The sequence below is a fragment of the Eptatretus burgeri genome, chromosome 1, assembly GCF_056783735.1.
Source record: "Eptatretus burgeri isolate ZD-2024b chromosome 1, Ebu_testis_v1, whole genome shotgun sequence".
Lineage (NCBI taxonomy): Eukaryota > Metazoa > Chordata > Myxini > Myxiniformes > Myxinidae > Eptatretus > Eptatretus burgeri.
The window spans coordinates 24,457,956-24,476,167 of NC_140961.1; the positions used below are offsets into that span (position 1 = coordinate 24,457,956).

Here is an 18,212-nt window from a genome sequence, read left to right on the forward strand (position 1 = left end):
TATTTTGACAGGCTGTCCCAGGCTGATCAACCAGCTGTTGAGTTGGTTGTCAGGGGTGTTACTATCCCCATTGCTGACCCTCCAATCAACTGTAGTCCACCTTCGTTTGTGGAAACACAGTTTGCGGTGAACAGATTGAAATGGGTAAAGCTCCTGGGATCTGTGGCATCCATACTGAACTTTGCAAGGCTGCAGAAAATGTTGTACTCGTGTCATTGCATGCAGTTCTGTGCTCTGCCTGGAACACAGGCATCATCCCAACTGCCTGTAAGAGGGGCCTTGTTGACCCTCTCTGGAAAGGGAAGGGTGATCGCCAAGACTGCAACAACTACCGAGGGGTGACGCTGCTCTCAGTGCCGGGCAAGGTCTTTGCTGAGATAATTTGTGATAGGGTTCACCACCATCTGCTTGAGCACCAGCGTCCATAGCCGTCAGGCTTTACACCAAAGAGGTCAACGATTGACCGTCTCCTTACCCTTTGGGTCCTCACCGAATGCAGATGAGAGTTTAGGCAGGGGCTGCTTGCAGCTTATGTTGATCTCTGTAAAACGTTTGATTGAGTGAATCGGGATGTCCTCTGGAGGATTCTTGATCTTCATGGGGTTCCACTAAAACTGATCGATCTGATGTCTGGACTCCACTCTGGTACTGAGAGTGCTGTGAGATGTGGTGGTACCATCTCTGACTTATTTCCAGTTGTTACTGGAGTTCGTCAGCGGTGTTTACTGGGCCGCAATCTTTTCAGCGCTTGTATGGACTGGATTCTGGGGAGGATGTCGGAGAGATCAAACTGCGGTGCATCGTTTGGGAATGTCAAGATCTCTGACCTTGATTTCTCAGATGATGCAGTCATCTTTGCGGAGACTTTAGATATCCTTTTGGGGGCCCTCGTGGTGCTGATTGAGGAGTCAGAGCCGCTGGGATTATTGGTTTTCTGGGTCAAAACTAAGATCCAGGCTTTCATTAACATCTTGGATGCTGTTATCTTGTCAACCTCCTTTGCCTTGTCAACATTCAACCCTCCTTTGCCAACCCTGTCTCTCCTCTGCCCCTCCCCCCTACACTCCAACTCTGTCCTCTACTCCCCCTTTCTTCTTCAAATTCCTCCTGCTGACTTGTCACCACAGCTGTTAACATATATTGTTGAACTTTCTCCATTTGTATTTGCCTCTTCTGACTCTTTTACTTTTACCTTTTCCCCATCTTTTTGTTACCCTGTGTGTGTACCAACACAACAGGTCAGCACAATAACCCCTGTGCCTTTGAGTCCTCGCCGTAAGGATGTGCACTCGCTGTTGCCGCCGCGTGTGCATCGCTCCTCTGATCCTGGTGCACTAATTGCTGGTACGTATACGGTTACTTTTCACCACTTTTTTTGTAGGAGACACCCCCCCCCCCCAACCCCCCTGCCCTCTCCCCAATCCAAACCCCACTTGTTTTAATTTGCCATTTAATTCTTACCTTCAGAACCAGAAATATATGTTTATCCTTCCAAATCAACTTGTATCACTTTGTAAGAGTTAGGTAGGGATTTACACAAATGTCTGTATGAACAGAGTATCGAATATGAAGACTCGTCACAGCGGTAAGTGACTGGTTTAAGGGGTCTGGAGTTGAGTGGGTACAGGCATATTAAATTCTTAGCTTCAACGTTGCCCGTCTTTTCTCAATTTGGCTATAGCCACACACTCTCAATCAATGAAGTGAAAGGAAAAAAAATTGGGAACCTGGAAGCAGTGAGCTTGGGGAGGGTTTGTGGACGTAGAAAAGATAATAGTTGTGGATGGGGGATGATCTGAGATAGTGGTGAACAGCTGTTTTGAAGCCCGAGAGTAGGGATGGGGAACCCTCCAACCCATGGACCGGATATGAACCGAGGCATGTTTTGATCCAGCCTGTGTGGTATTTTCTTCAGTATATTACATCCAGAGCAATTATGTTGGAAGGGTTAGCAGGATAATGTGGAGGTATCCAGACTTGCCTCGAAGCTATGTAGTTCGAATCTCGACCCAGCTATAAACTGCCATCCTGGTATTTCACCAACAAGGCAATTCATCAATGTGTGCTCCGTCTCGCGGATGGACGTTAAACTGGGTGTCCTGTTTGCTGGTATTCATTGGTGGACAATGGACCCCACAGTGTCCTTCGTGAAGAGGAGGCGAGCTATCACCGGCACGATGAACAAATTAGAAATTCCTGCACTTGCACTCGAGTGTCCTGCGTCGGATTGGTGACCCCTCCAGGTTGTAAACCCCAGTGGCCTCGCCAATGAAACTGCCTCAGAAGCCCTGTGCGCATAATGGTGCGAGGAAAAGAAGAATAAAAGAGTTATTCAGCAATATTAAAAGTCACACAATTTGTTTCCCCAAAAATGTTGTAACTTCCATAATCATTATTTGTTGTAACGAACCATATTCACCGCAACAAGCAAGAGCATCAGTCTTGGCAGGAAGACAGGAAGGACGAGCTTCGCGACCAAACACGTGCTTTATATACAGTATTTAGTACATATTGTTACCAGCGTACAACCTTATCGTTCAAGATAAAAGCGAGTACGAATAAGAAAAAAAAAATGTTGCTATTGTCCTTAAAAACTGCTAAACAGTTTGAGATTAAAAGCTTTAAATTACTAACACATCACGAGGCATATATCCGGCCCACACCAACTTTAACAATAGCTGTCACGGTCCTCGGACTAGGAAAGGTTCCCCACCACTGACTGCCCCGGAGGAAAAAAATGAGATTTAACAAACTGAGGAAGTTGGTTCCACAGGTGGGGAGGGGGGGGGGAGACTGGAACAAATGAGTGGAGGTGAGCAGTGAGTCTAGATTTAGGAACTTTCACCATAAGGGGGTTACTGGCAGACTTTGTGCGCCCTGCAGAAACCTGGGAGGGCTGGTTGGAGGGCACGGAGAAGGGAAAGAGGCAGAAGGTGCAATACCAAGGTGGAGGTGTTAGAAGACATTGAGAGCAAAGAGCTGCTGTCTGAGATGCAAAATTGAAAGGTCTTGAGCCTCGGCTTCATCGTGAGAGATATCAATGATTTTTGAAGGCCTTAGTTTAGCTTCCAGATGCCAACACACTTTGCCCAGCTTGATGCCGTTGAAACCAAGTCGGTGGGTTTGTTCCTTGGTCATTGTCGGCAGGTTGGTGGCCTTGCAGTTTGTTTATTTATTTATTTTGCTGGTTCTGTTGTGGTCTTTCTCCCCCCCCCCCCCATCCACTATACACTTTTCTGCCCGGAACCCTTCTTTGTCCGCCTCTCCAAGTCTAAACACAACACTCACCTATATTCTTTCATACCTCTTTTCTCACCTATAGAGCTGTCTTCCTGAATCCAGTGTCTTGAGCTCTTCATTCATTATTCATGTGAACTGTCCAGTCATGCTTCAGCACCACACGAGCTATGGAAAACTCTTCATTGTTAATTCACCCCTTCCCCCTCACCCCGCCTTCCAACCATGTGCCAGTGAATGAACATGCTCACTTCTCCCCACCACTTCTCCACATTATCAATATATATATTTGAGCATTCTATTTCCACGCAGCTGTTCATAGCGATGGACAATATTGAGTGGTTTCACTCTGGTTAACAATGAAAGACAGGCTGACTTGATTGCCAATGTGGCAGCACGCATATTCATTATAATTACGTCAATAATAATCATAATGAATAACCAGATTATGTCAACTGCACGTGGTTTATACTCGGGAATATCAGAAACGTTATCCAAGCAGGAGTTTGCCAATTCCAATTTCAGTAAAGTAGCATGAGCAAATCGATGTGGCTTTTAGTTGCCATCTGCTAGACAGGCGACAAAATCTCTTGGTCAGTTGCTTCGCATCACAAAGTGCACCATCCCTCAGATGGACGTTACCTTGGATGTCCCACGTTGATGGACATTGAAGATCCATCTCTCACGAAGAGCAGGAGTGTTATTGCTACCACTCTGGTCAAGAAAGTCAGGATTAGCCAACCGGTTTGTGCAAAGACTCGGGAGAAACATTCCCCATTGCTGACCCCACAAGAAGGTGGATTCATTGGGGCCGTTAAAGAAGTGGAAATAGTGGTGTAGTTTTTGTAGTTATGGGTTTGCTGAATTGTGATAATCTCTACCGACAACATCAGACTCCATTTTGGGGGAAAAAAAAGTTTTTGTCCAATTGAGCATGTTTTGCACAGATCATGACATCCATGAGACTTCTGCATCTGACGTTTCTTTTTCACCCTTTCAGTCTCTGCGTGCTCCTGATATCTTAAACCCATGCGTATTCTTCGTACTCATGCTCTTCTCACTTTTGATTCCTCCCTGCAAGCTGATCTTTCTCATCCGCCTCATTTTTGTCGACCCAAAAGTTGTCAAAAAAAGTTTTTTTTTTTAAAGGAAGGAAGGATGTGATGAAACAAACTTGGGACCTTTTTTTAACCTTTTAAAATTTAATCACAATTGTTAACTGCATGCAATAAAACAAAAATTAGAAAGCATCTGAAAATGCAAAGCGTGTCCGCCTCCGCATCCACATCCACTTTCTCCTCGAGAAACTAAACTTGACGAAAAGGACAGTTTAAAAAAAAAAAAAAGTTTCACATTTTATTCATTTGTGCTCTCCATGTTCTCATAATAAAGGTTTGTTGAAGATTTGTTGACAAAGCTCAGTTGGTATAAAAAGTTGTGGCCTGGACATGCACGCTGAAGCTCAATGATAAATAAACACGAACACTTTAAAAATAAAAATAAAGAGGGGGGGGGGCATCTCGCATTTGACGTACTGTGGTGGGCTAACAAAGGATATTTATAGTCACTGGCTTTTCCTTTTCACATTTTGACCAAATTTTAAATTATTTTCTCCATAATTATTCTCATAATAAAGTTTTGTTGGAGATTTGATGAAATATGCTCAAATGGTAAAAAAAAAGTTGTGTTTTGGACACACAAACACGCACACACACGCACACAATTTCAAAGCCCCGTCTCCCGCTGCATGGCGGGACGGGCTGATGACGAGTCGCATGTTTAAAGACTCAAGGGCCGAGCTTCCTGTCAAGTGTACAGCCTCCTGAATCTCAAGTTGAATCATTGGTGGCAAAAAAGGTAACAAGTCTAACTTGAGGACACCAGGCTTTGTAAGTGTGTATCTTCAGTAAAGCTGTTGATATATCAATGGAACCCTCATCTCGCCTCTCCTCCTCGAGGCCAGAATGCCCTTAGGAAGTGTCTTGGGCCCAATCTTGCTTCGCAGTGACCGAAACAAACTCTTTGTTTCTCTTCCTTTGTGCAGATCACTCTGCCCGTCAGTGAGATGGGGATACTGTACAACACCATGCAGAGTGATCTGCATCACTCTGTTGATTTGAAATTGATTAGGTGCTGGTCTGATAAATATAACATCTTTCAATCCCGGTAAGTGTCATAATCTGACCCTGTCTCTCCAAAAGGATTGTCAAACAAGCCCGGCTATCTATTACCATGTTCAGCCACTGGAATAAGTTGTCTCCTGAACTTCTCGGGCCGAAGCCTCACTCTCGGCCGTGACCTTTCTTTGGCTGACCAATTGAGAAGCTGGGAATCCTCTATCGTTCTCATTCATTCCTTATAAAATCAGAACTCATCAGAGCTATAAGGCCTTTGCCTTTAGCTCATTGGAGTACTGCTCTCCCCTATCAACCAGCCCTCCAAAATCCCATCCTTTTCTCCAAGATACTTTGTGATTTAAAGCTCTCAACATTATTGGTATCTCCCACAATGAGGCTACTATACAGGCCATGGCTTGTTGCTCTCACATTGCAGACAAGTCGGTGGCTCCTCTGCTCATACCACATCACCTCCAATTTAACTCCTTCTCCTCTTTTGGCTCTCTGACCCTTTCAAGCTCCTTCAGGATGCATGTATTCTTCCAGTCACCTCTCCTAGTTGTTGTCCGAAACTACAGGCTTATCGCCCACCTCTACTCATTTGTTACTTTCCCTCCCAATTTGTGGTAATGCTTTCTCGATAAGGTTCCATCGCACGCTCTCCTCCATGACTATAAGCAGGTGGTATACCATCATGTATCGTATCGTATCCCCGATCCGGACCCGTGATCTTTTATACCCCAATTCACTCCACCTCGTTCAACCCTCCTGTTTACTGTGCTTTCTCCTCTAATCTAACCCCCCCCCCGTCTCCTCTTTTCCTATTGGTTTTCCCCCATTGTTTGTTATGTCCACCTGTGGCCCAACTGCCCCATTTTCAGTAAGATTTTTTATATTTTTTTTTCACCCCCTCACACCTTACTCTTCTACGAGTCAAGATCTTGTCTAAAATAAATACATATAACCAATATATACAGTTATAATTTGTTTTTATTACTTTTTGGGGGATTGTTCTTTTTACCTTGTATTTTAACAAGTAAATTATAATTATCGGCTTGTCAGCATTTCATCATCGTTTTTTTTTTTTTTCTTAAAAATAAATAACCACTGAGTGGTTGGTCTTCCATTGGGTGTATGTATATGTTACCGGAATTTGTCTCACTTAGCATGTCCTTCCTGCCTTTTTGCCCTGTTGTGTTGTCTTTTTTTAAAATTTATTTATTTATTTCTTGTTAGATCTGATGGCCATACAGGATGGAACGGGTCTGGTGCAGTCCGCTACACAGCTGCCTAAGCTGATGCTTTCTCCCCAGCATCACAGTGGATCATGGGGAGCAGGTACCTCTTCCTTGGCTCCCGTGCACTCTGCCCATGCTCACGGATTGGTTGGGCAGCATGTGCTGTCTGTCAGCCAATTCTCTAAAGACCAGGTGAGAGACTTTTTTTAAATGTATTTTTTTTATGAATAGTGATAAGAACCTCTGGTTACATCCACCACTGAAGGTGGACGGAGGTTCGGTTTTCACCCGTCTGTTTATCTGTCTGTCTGTGAGCACGATATCTCAAAAAGTTATGGACGGATTCAGATAAAACTTGGTGGGCAGGTTGTGTGTGTGTGTGACTATGACAATTTGATTAGATTTTGTTGAAGATCTGGATCCGGATGCTATAATTTTACTTTTTAAAGTGATTCTTCACCATTGAGAGACGGGGTCAAAAACAACATATAGCATGATATCTCAAATAATTATGGACGGATTATGGCAAAACTTGATGGATGAGTTGGGTAGGTGACCAGAACAAGCTGATTCGATTTTGGTTCAGGTACGGATACAGATCCGGCCTATCAGTGGGATACAAAACATAAACTGTTCAGCTTGGCGGAGGTATGCGCTCTACCGAATGCTGTTCTCATCTTTTATGTGATGTATATTTTGACTTGTATTTGGATGTTGAGGTTTGTGAATGTGGTCATGCCAACAGCCCACGTAAAAGAAGGATCAACATAGGTCATGAGAGATTTATTGTCATGGAGTCTTGGAGATGCTGATTTGTACGTACATATATATATATATATATATATTTATACATGTATACCCATTGCTCTTTCTTGCCTTAGCTTTCAAACTTGCTCAACCTTGCGCACAATCTTCGGATGATGGTGCAGAAGGAACGCAACTTGCACAACATACTCAAGGTTTGGATGGTTTACGTTTGGGTGCTGTGGTTGATGGAATGGAATGGAATTTTTGAGCACCGGGTAGTGTTTTACTTGAGAGTACATGTTGTCTCAACCAAACAATGTACCCTTTGTTGATGTATCTATGAGGACATTAGAATGACATGGCTTAATGGCTCACACATGGCGGGTTAGAATGTAGCAAAATGCAATTGGGTGAGGGAGAGGAAAACCTTCTTTTGTTTTCTTTTTTTTTTCATCCCTTTCTGTTTTTCTATTTATTGGGACCAACAGACACATTGTACTTCAAATTTTCCATGACAACATATATATACATTTTCTGATTAAATTTCTTCTTCCTGAAACTGGGAAGCCATTTTAAATTGTATATTGCTGTTAGGATGGCCTGGAGGTACGCACACTCGCCTCCAACCTGTCTAGCCGGAGTTTGAATCTTGGCCCAGCTATAATCTGCCATCCCGGAGTTTCATTGAGAGAGTGATTTGTCGGTGTATGTGCCATCCCTCGGCTGAAACCGGACGTCTCGTCTGCCGGCATTAGTTAGTGGGCTTTAACGACTCCACGATGTCCTTCGCGGAGAATATGCGAGGTAATCGCCGGCACCATGAACAAATTCCAAATTCCTGCCCCGATCTACAGCTGGGAAGGCAATGGCAAACCACCCAGTCAAACTCTTGCCAAGAAACTGCTTCAGCAACACCGATACTCTGTAACAGTGTGTGGTACATCAGAATATACATACCATACATACCATACATACCATACATACCATACATACAATACATACCATACATACAATACATGATGACTGTCCCCCTCCCCCACCTTTTTGTAACATTACAATATTAACCGTGCCATATTTAATTAAATTGCTACATTAATCACCCCACTTCCTCTTGAAAAGCCAAGAATCAATGTAGCCAACTTGAGGGGTGTGACCACCCACAAGGCACACCCAGATGTGACTAAAGCCAAAGGTGGAAACCACACCCCAAATTAAATAATAACTCAGAAAACAGCACTAATTCCACAATGCTGGTAATGTGGTGGATTTTTTTTTTTTCTAAACAATTATCACAGCTAAATGATTATTACACAACCATTAATCTTATCATCCAACTTATCCTTAACCACAGCAGTTAAAAGGGAGAATCCAGGGAGAATTTAGATGATCTCAGAAATCAGACACTTCATTCAGACATGTGCAGAACAATGAAGAATTTGATGGTGTAATGCACAACAGAAGCTGGCAGGTCTAATTCATAACAGGGTTGTTCATAAGGCAGATCGAGTAACATCGAAATGTCGGTGTTGTATCTTGTAGTTCATCACCTCCAATATAGGTTTTCAAGGCATTCATGGCCGGACACACCTTTGGCTTTGCACGGGTCTCTGGTTGCCTGGTCCTTGCAATGCCCCAAAAAGGGGGAAAACTGGGAGGCCAATCGATTTGGAGTACCTGTTGAATCGCTGTGTGTGTGTGTGTGTGTGTGTGTGTGTGTGTGTGTGTGTGTGTGTGTGTGTGTGTGTGTGTGTGTGTGTGTGTGTGTGTGTGTGTGTGTGTGTGTGTGTGTGTGTGTGTGTGTGTGTGTTGCTTTGTACAATCCTTATTACCCCATGCACGCGTGAAACTAAGAGCAGAGTTAAGCAATTGGTCAACCTGTCTGTCTCTGTGTGTCCACAGATGTCGGTTTATGATCGAAGAACAACTTAACCTAAATTTACTATTACATTTTGGACACTAATCGGAACATCAATCAAAATACGAACCTGCCGTTTAGCAGTACTTCGGCTCTGAATTTGGCAAATTGTACGGAACCCGATCCCGATCGCTCACACAGGTAGAGTAAGGTAATCGTTTGTCTCTCTGCCTGTCTGGCAGTCAAACTCAATTGAAAATTATTCCAAACAGGAAACTTACTGTTTTTAAGGATATTATAAAGAACATAAATAACAGGTACGGAGAACTGATGTAATGTGTTAAATAAGGTGGTGTAAAAGATAGTGCATTAACGGCGGTAAACTTGCGGAAAGTTATTTTTTTTTTTTTTCTCCAACCTTTAAAATCTAAATTTTATTTCATTTGAATTACGTACTTGAACAATGCACGACATAAATCGTTTTTTGGCACTCTCAAAAAAAAGGACGGACAAAATATTGAGGCATTTTACGTCATCTCAACCAATCCAATTTGCCGCTCTCAGAGCCCGCCCATGCCCTCTTTTCTCAAGACTGCGCAGAGTAAGGTGTTCAATGAACTCTCTCGTTACCTGTTAAAACTGCCTGTAATAGAACATCTTTCAGGCTGCTCTTCTACCTTTTTTTTTTTGTAAAGTTTAGCTTTATTCCAAACGACTAAGGAAGTTTAATTTTGTTTCCCATTTGCAAATAGCTGTGGTCATTGTGGGAGATATTGGACATGGCTGCCATCATCAGTGAAAGATATGATTGGCATGGAGTTTACTTCTTTTTTTTTAGATCCTCGTGGAGGATCCTTTTTTTTTTTTGTATACCTTGGTCGAGGCTCGTATGAGAGCGAACACACAACTCACAGCAAGGAGGCATGAGACAAGAGGGGCGGGAGTGGAAGGGACAAAACAGTGGGGAACAGACACATTAGGTGAAATGTGGAAGGGAGAGGGATGGGGATGGGACGGGGAACATGGCGAAGAGAAGATGGACATTTCAGGGACTTTCAGGAAGGAAAGTAGGAGAAATGAAGGAAGTGGGCTTGGGTGGATTATCGGGGGTAGAAAAGATCGAGGATTTGGATGGGGGAAGATAAGAGGTGGTGGTGAACAGCTGTTTTGAAAGCCTGGAGGGAAGAATGGGAAAGAATAGAGTGAGGGAGTTTATTCCAAAGGCGGGAAAAAAGAGGAATGAAAGAGTGAAGATGAGCTTACTCTAAGTCTTACTCACGTTGTTCTTGTGGATTTTTTTGTTTCACAGCCTACAGTTTTCATCGAAACTTCCTGAAACTTGGCATATATATGTAAAAATACCCTGTGCAGACAGTAACCATCTCCGATTTTGAAAATTCCTCCTAGAAAAAAAAGTTATGACGTTAAAATATCTCCGCTAATGGAAATCACCCAAAAAAAAATCTCCGAAACTAGGCAAGCTTTTTGAATTCTGTTTGCGGGAATCGAACAGGGCATTAGCAGAGATGAATTACCACACATACGATACATCACGATGACGTCATATCAATTTTTATGACGTCATTCCTATTTTTTGTTTCACAACCCAGAGTTTTCATCGGATCTTCGTGAAACTTGCCACGTATATGCAGAAGGCCCACACACAGGCAGTGGCCATCTCCGATTTTGGAAATTCTTCCTAGAAAAAAAGTTGACGTCATAATATCGCCGCTAATGGAAATCGCCTATACCATCATCTCCGAAACTGGGCAAGCTGTTTGAATTTTGTTTGCGGGAATCAAGCCGGGCATTAGCACAGATAATTTATCGCAAACCTGATACATCACAATGACGTCGTATTAGTTTTTATGACGTCATCATTAAGAGGACGAGGATCTTAGCTCATTCGAGCTTGTTCAATTTGAAATGAATAGCATGTGTAATTTTTTTTTTGTTTTTTAAATGCAACAGACATTGTTGGCATTGTGACATCAACCTTGCTACGAGATAAGCTCCCCTGCCCTCCTCCCTCTCTTTATACCCTCAGGGCAAAGTTATGGCAAGCATGTTCTTTGAGGTGAGTACGCGTACAAGCAGTTCGTTTCAATCAGCCATGCAGCGGTTGGGTGGCAATGTGGTGACATTTGCAGAAGCAACATCATCCGTACAAAAGGGAGAATCGCTGCAAGATTCTGTGCAAACCATGGCCTGCTATGCAGATGTGATCATATTACGGCACCCAGAACCCGGAGCTGTTGAGGTGAGCGGTGTACTCGTGTCTTTCGACCTGCATGCAAACTTAGTTTATACTGCTTCTACTTTAGCATCATGCCAGGTGTGTCGGATCGTCGGTCACCTTTCCAAATACAGTATGGTGACGTCGATGTACTTGAGAGAAAACTGTTTATTATCTGTCATACGTGTACACGGAGAGCAACAAACACCAGGAACACCTATTGACAAATAGGGAACACGTTCCTCTGGATCACTCAAGGTTAACCGCATTTTATCTTTTACACACACTGTTCCAATGTTCTCTTTTCTAAGCAGCCAGCAAGAGTATATTTGATTAACAACAAGCCTTTAAAAGCTAGCAATACAAAAAAAAGGAAGTTTGGAACAAGCAAAAGCTCATAAGAAAAGAGACAAATCCCAACACGTGCCTGCCATTTATTTTCCTCTGTACTGCGTAGAGGAATGAACAATGCTCCTTATACTAGGACTAGGAAAGTAAAGAATACCATGTGCAAAGATGGCGAGAGACCTGCATTTCACGGGTTTGGCCCGTTTTGATTCTAAAAACCCGCAGACACGTCTTAGTATCGTCAAAACCCATATTGGATGGAGAGTACGATCAAATTTTTTTGAAAAAAACCCAATATTTCACTTTCATTCCACTCGCAAAGATTGGCACACAGACTGATAGACCTACAGCCGATATGCAAAGGGTCACTCTCGTCAATTGGCTGTGTGACGTCATGAGCTTTTCCTCACCGGAGGCCACGTCACCACCCGCCAGGATTACGCTCGCAGTATCATTTCACTTCCGACCACGTCCAAAGAATAAATTAAGTGAAAGCCCGCTTTTGATTCCTTTCGACCTGTTTTTCGTAGCCTCCAACTTGCCACATGTTGCAAATAATAAACGATTTTTACTGAATCTTGTGAGAATAGTGATCATGTGCCGTGTTGGCTGTTGTTGTAACCCCAACATGGGGTTGATGATGGGAGTATGGGATGGGAGTAGGGTGTCGGGGGCAAAATGCCACGACTGCAGAAAGGAGTACATGGGCAAGAAAGTGCTTCATGATTGCTCGTACACATCCAAAGCACACCACTCGGCGTCGAACGCCGGCTCAGATCAAACGAACGAGCATTGTTAATGATGTGCTTGAGGTTTAATGCTCCTTTTGCTTCTTCCACTGCCACGTTACCAGAAGATGGTTGTGTAGGGAATAAAAATGCAATGCCAAGGCTATGACGAAGGCCTGAGGAAGTCCATGGGTCACGGACAAAAACATTCTATAAAACCCAATGCATCCCGATAATTTAACTACTACGACGAGGAGATGGTGCCCTCATGAAAACAGCCATGTGCACAGAACAACTGTTGGATTGACCGCGGACGTAAAAAGCTCAACTGACTAACGAGTCCAATATGTGCGTAACCTTGAAAACGAGACGGAAAAGCTATCCCGAACTCACCTCGTAAGAAATTTTGAAGAACACATTGGAGTGGCTAAGAAGAGGTCCGCTTAACTGTGATGGAGAACAAGTCGTAACAAAAGCGAAAATAGCGATGCAATACACGTCTGCTACCGAAGTCCAAAAAGGGCACCACTGAAAAATTGACGAAACGTCCTGAAACTCGAACTTGTTCTGTAACTTATCATAATAAAGCCACGTACCAAGTTGCAGTTGAATATGCTGACAGATATGGGGAAAAGTGTGAAAAACCACAGGTGAGACGGACGGATGGACGAACGGACGGACGGACAACAAACCTATCGTGCCCTCTGGTGAAACTGCTAGGGGATTAATAAATGCCACAAGATCAAGGACATTGCTCCAAGAAAATGGCGAGACAGTCAATTGGATATGTGCAGATCCTGTAAAGTTTAAACAGGAAGCGTCGTCACCTTCACTCGGGTGGAAGAAAAAAAAAAGTGTCAGGTCAACTGTATCCTCAAAGGCAGAATAGTTTCCAGACTAATCCACTGACATATCTGCAAAAACTTCAATTTTTTTTTTGTGGAATGCCGAGGCTCGTATTTATTTTTTAGGTAGATATTTACAATTATTTATTTGTTTATTGTTTACTAAGGGTAGGTGAGCTATCATCAGTACCATGGCCAATTCCAAATTCCTGCCCCAACTACTTCTTCAAACATCAGGCTGAGTCAGCCAGTTTGTGAAAGACTTGGACCAAGTTTCCATCAGCCAATCCCACAAGTGGGAATATAATAATGGCTGAAGAAGAAGAAGAAGAAGAAGAAGAAGAAGAAGAAGAAGAAGAAGAAGAAGAAGAAGAAGAAGAAGAAATCAAGGCTTGTGGAGGAGCCTGAACATCGAATGGATCAGGACGGAACAGTAGAAAGGGGAAAGCACACCAACAGCAGGGATGAGAGACAGAATAGGAGACTTGGACAAATAAGGCATGTGGGGAAGAATTATGGCCGGGGAGGACACATGGGGTGGACAAGATGGATACAGACACAAATTCTCATGAAAGAAAAGACTACGAGGTATACCAGTTCCTGAAAGGTCATGGGAGCACAAACCTAGGGAAATGATCAAAACGCCGTGTCCGGATGACCTGACAATCCTATCAAGCTTGAGCGTAGAAAACGAGACGTTGTGGCCAGGCATCGCATTTGTATCTAAAAAGGAAAGGATGGCATTGCTAATGGAGGTGTCAGGACCGAGTGACTTTGACCTAAATGCCATGGAGATAATACAGATGTCTAAATAGAATGCACCATTGTGTTTCTCTTTCAGGAAGTCTTTAACATCCATCAGCAAAAGCTAGCAAACAGGACAGCAGGCTTAACGTCCCCTCCAAAGGGTTGCATCATTGATACATAATACATATTTCCTGACTGTGAATTGTCGGCACATTTTGTTGTCAGGCTGAGAACCAAACTCGTACATTTTAATGTATGCACAGGTGTAAAGGTAAATGGAAGAGTACAAACAACAGGGGGCAATGGATCAACACACAAAATGGGGCAAAGGGAAAACAGTGGGGCAGCAACAAACAGGTGTACCACAACAGCACATGGAGAGGAAATGCAGGACGACAGTGGGGAAAATGGTCTCGGTGAAGCTTTGAGCGATCCTGTCATCGCATTTGTACACTGAGATCATGGTGAGCAACCTGTTATGGCAAGCTTGCACGTGTTACTTAAATTTGAGTTGCATAGATTGGAAGGATAAGCATAAGCATGTTTGTGTGTGTGATATATATATATATATATATATATATATATATATATATATATATATATATATATATATATATATATATATATTTGGGGCTATATGTGCATGGTGTTCAAGTTCTGCCATTAAGTTCATCACACTTCTGCATCTCTCACCCAGCTTGCTGCCAAAAATTGCCGTCGACCAGTGGTCAATGCAGGAGATGGTGTGGGAGAGCATCCCACTCAGGCACTGCTGGACATATTCACCATCCGTGAAGAGTTGGGGACCGTAAATGGCATGACCGTAAGCGTTAGACATTCTACAGCAATACTCTGTATGGAATTAGAAATGGTTGCTCTTCATATCTGAAATAGACATGCACAGTGACATAAAACATGCGAACGACTTGGTCAATGTTTGTTTTGTTTTCTTAAACCGCTGCCCAGACAGCAAGCAACCGCTGATATAGCAAGCAGTATAACCTCGGGTCAAGGAACCTCCCTGCAGTGCAAGCAGGAATTGGGAACTGAGCTGAGTTATGGAGATAATTCACCTCCTCTTCACGAAGGACACTTTGTGGTCTTAAACATCCTACAGATAGGACACCAAATTTAACGTCCATATGAGGGACAATGATGTATCACCCTGCCTGTGAAACACCAGGGTGACCATCCATAACGAGGTGACAACACATAAAAATGAAAGGATTGCTATACGCCAGCCAAAAGTGTAATTTTTTTTTTTTTTTGCATAATGGTTGATTGGAGTTCTGAGAGCAAGAAAATCCATGACCGCAAGCTCCGTTCTTAATTTGACGGATTGTATTCCATTTTTGCCGACGGGGGTATGGAGACAGGTTTGTGCGAAGCCAATTTCTCGTGTTTTTTTAAATGGCCCCAGCACAGACACGTATGGGCACTTCTGAAAAAGTTGTCGTCATAGCACGTGTTGATAGTGAGCTTGATATTCCATTTTGACAAATAGGGAAGCAATCCACATGGTGAACTCCAAAATGGCCAGCATATAGCATTAATTTTATTACATTTGTTCATTGTCCTGAAATGTGATCCTTATGAACCAAAAGTCAAAGTGGTACTGTTCACCAGGATCATAACAGTCCTACACACAACTTGGATTGGATTAAGGCTGGATGCTTGGTGCGGATGGGGAAAGAGAGCGGATATGTTGATTACGGTGATTCCGTAACAATCCGACAGCAGCTGAACATTTAGTTTGAGCAACAAAAACAAAACTGCTTCATTTGTTGGAGTTGTCTTTGAGATTTTCAGCTCTTGCATATGAATCTGTGAAAATAACATCAGGATGATGTGGTTATGACGTCATCTTGACGTTCTACGTACATTTTCTTCGCCGCAGGCGTATATTTCCTGAAGGTATGATCCAGTGGGAATTTCCAGTGATGAAATACCACATTTCTCATCTGTATAACGATCTTTGAACTTAACTATACGCTTTATTAAATGCATTCGTGAAAATGATGTCATATTGACGTCATACTTTCAAATATTTTTTTTGCAGCTATGGATTTTCCGACAACATGGTTCCATGCGATGCTTCAGTGAAAAAAAGCAAAAATGACACTTTTGGCCGGCATGTTACGATGATTTCACTAAGCTACCTAACCACTATAGCTGGGCCGAGTTTCGATCCAGGGTGAGACGGTCACAGAGATGAGTGTGCATACCTCTAGGTTTTCCTGCCAGCCTATAATGGTCTGTTTGCACCAAGTGATTGGAACTGAAGGGCGAAGTCTGAACTCGTATCCAGGGGTCACCCCATGGTTCACGCACAATCCACATTTTCCAAGATACCAATTTTCTGACTACTCACTGCTAATCTCACAATTAGTTTGGCCAACAGCTTTCTACGAGACAACCGATCGTTCATCTTCCAGTGTAATCGTTTTCCATAACGAGATTCTATCTTTCGATCAGAATTGCATCACCCACATTGAATTCTGCTCTTCTTGGGTCAACGTCTCTTTCGTACTCTCGGCTTGAAGCGGTCTCCGAGGAGTTTAATGTTGTTGGAGAATGGGGTGTGTTTTTTTTTATTTTTTTACTATTCATCCGCACTACCCCGAATAATAAAAACCCATTTCTCATTTCCAAATTTGCGGAATTTCTTGTAAAGACGTCCCTTCGAAGCACGGTTAAAATACCTTACGACAGCCTCCCCGTCTTTGTACACTAAATTATTCACCTGCCATTCAATATGAGTGAGAAAGGTAAGACCGCATTGTTTCCCTTCAACTCCATTTTGCTTCCATAACCACGATAGCAATCTGAATGTTGAGAATTTTTTGTGTTTAAATGTTTGTTCTTTTTTGTTGTTGGTCACGTTCTGTTTGCAGCATAATCTGAGCGATGATGGTGAACAGGTGTTGGTCCTTTTGTAATACATTTCCTGCATCGCTACAGATTACCATGGTCGGAGACCTGAAACATGGACGCACGGTGCACTCCCTCTCGTGTCTCCTGACATTGTACCGTGTAAACCTCCGCTACGTATCGCCAGAAAGCCTCCGCATGCCAACCAAAATTGTACAATTCATCGCCAGCAAAGGTATCCATCAGGTGAGACATCAACTTACAAAGTGCTTTGAAAATCATTACTTCTCGTGTGTTTGCAAACATTGGGAAGTGGGAACACTTTGTGACCGACAGTTTGAGAATCTCGAGAGCCGTGAGATGAGAAAATAGATTTGTCGTTGATGGATATCATTGGTGAAATGTAATCGGTTTTTTTTTTTTTGGTTCTATTTCTAAACCAGGACATTTGTGATCGTATCATTCTCCGCATACTGTTTTTGAAAATTATGAGGGATATTGTAAATCGGCTCCTGTCTGTCTGTCCGTCTGTCACGCAAGCTCTTAAACGGTTGTGCAGAAATTCACCAAACTTGGTAGTTATGATCACCACATGGCAAGAAGGTGTGACGGCAGTATCACTTTGGCCCCGCCCCTGCGGGTGGGGTAATGGGTCAAATACCCCCCAAAAATCCCAACTTTCTCTTTTTTAATATTAGGTCATTCCTGGTGAAACTTTTTGCCATCTTTCAACTTCGCTTTTGGTGGGAAGCATGGTGATTTGCAATGGCATGCCATTGACTCGACTCTCGTTTAATAGTCTTGTCGAGCTTCTTGATTAACTGGTTTAAAAATATAAAAGTGAAGTTTATGTCACTCGAGGTAGTCCTGCCACAATGTCGGACAAATGTTGCACATTATGTGTGGATGTGGCCCCTTTGTCACAATTCTTATTCAGCATAAGCTCCGAGAAGGTTGGGAATGATTGTGTTAAGTACTTGACCTATGTTCTTACGACATGCGCTTATAATACAGAAGAGAGTTGTCAGTTGGAAAGCTTTTGTTTCAGTTGAATCGCAACTTTTCCACGTCACAAAGTTTCAAACAAAAATTAGAACGAACAAAGAAGCGTTGCTCTCCCATCGTGCTTCATAAATCTGGTACATGGCTTTATGTCAAAATTGCAACAAGGAAAGCTTTATATTAAATACCCCAGGAAAGTAAACCTCCATAGTCATCAAAAAAATTACAGTTGAGACCCATT

At 42.8% G+C, this 18,212-nt stretch overlaps 1 protein-coding gene across 2 annotated transcripts in view; it reads left to right on the forward strand.

Moving 5' to 3' along the window:
• Nucleotides 1–18,212, forward strand: part of CAD (carbamoyl-phosphate synthetase 2, aspartate transcarbamylase, and dihydroorotase) — a 246,727-nt gene that overhangs the window by 160,537 nt on the left and 67,978 nt on the right. For both annotated transcript variants that reach the window (XM_085870414.1, XM_085877653.1), the window contains exons 35-40: nt 1,239–1,344; nt 6,591–6,784; nt 7,474–7,551; nt 11,242–11,454; nt 14,796–14,921; nt 17,060–17,215. In XM_085870414.1, the coding sequence (XP_085726540.1) occupies nt 1,239–1,344; nt 6,591–6,784; nt 7,474–7,551; nt 11,242–11,454; nt 14,796–14,921; nt 17,060–17,215 (873 nt within the window). The remainder of the gene's footprint in view (nt 1–1,238; nt 1,345–6,590; nt 6,785–7,473; nt 7,552–11,241; nt 11,455–14,795; nt 14,922–17,059; nt 17,216–18,212) is intronic.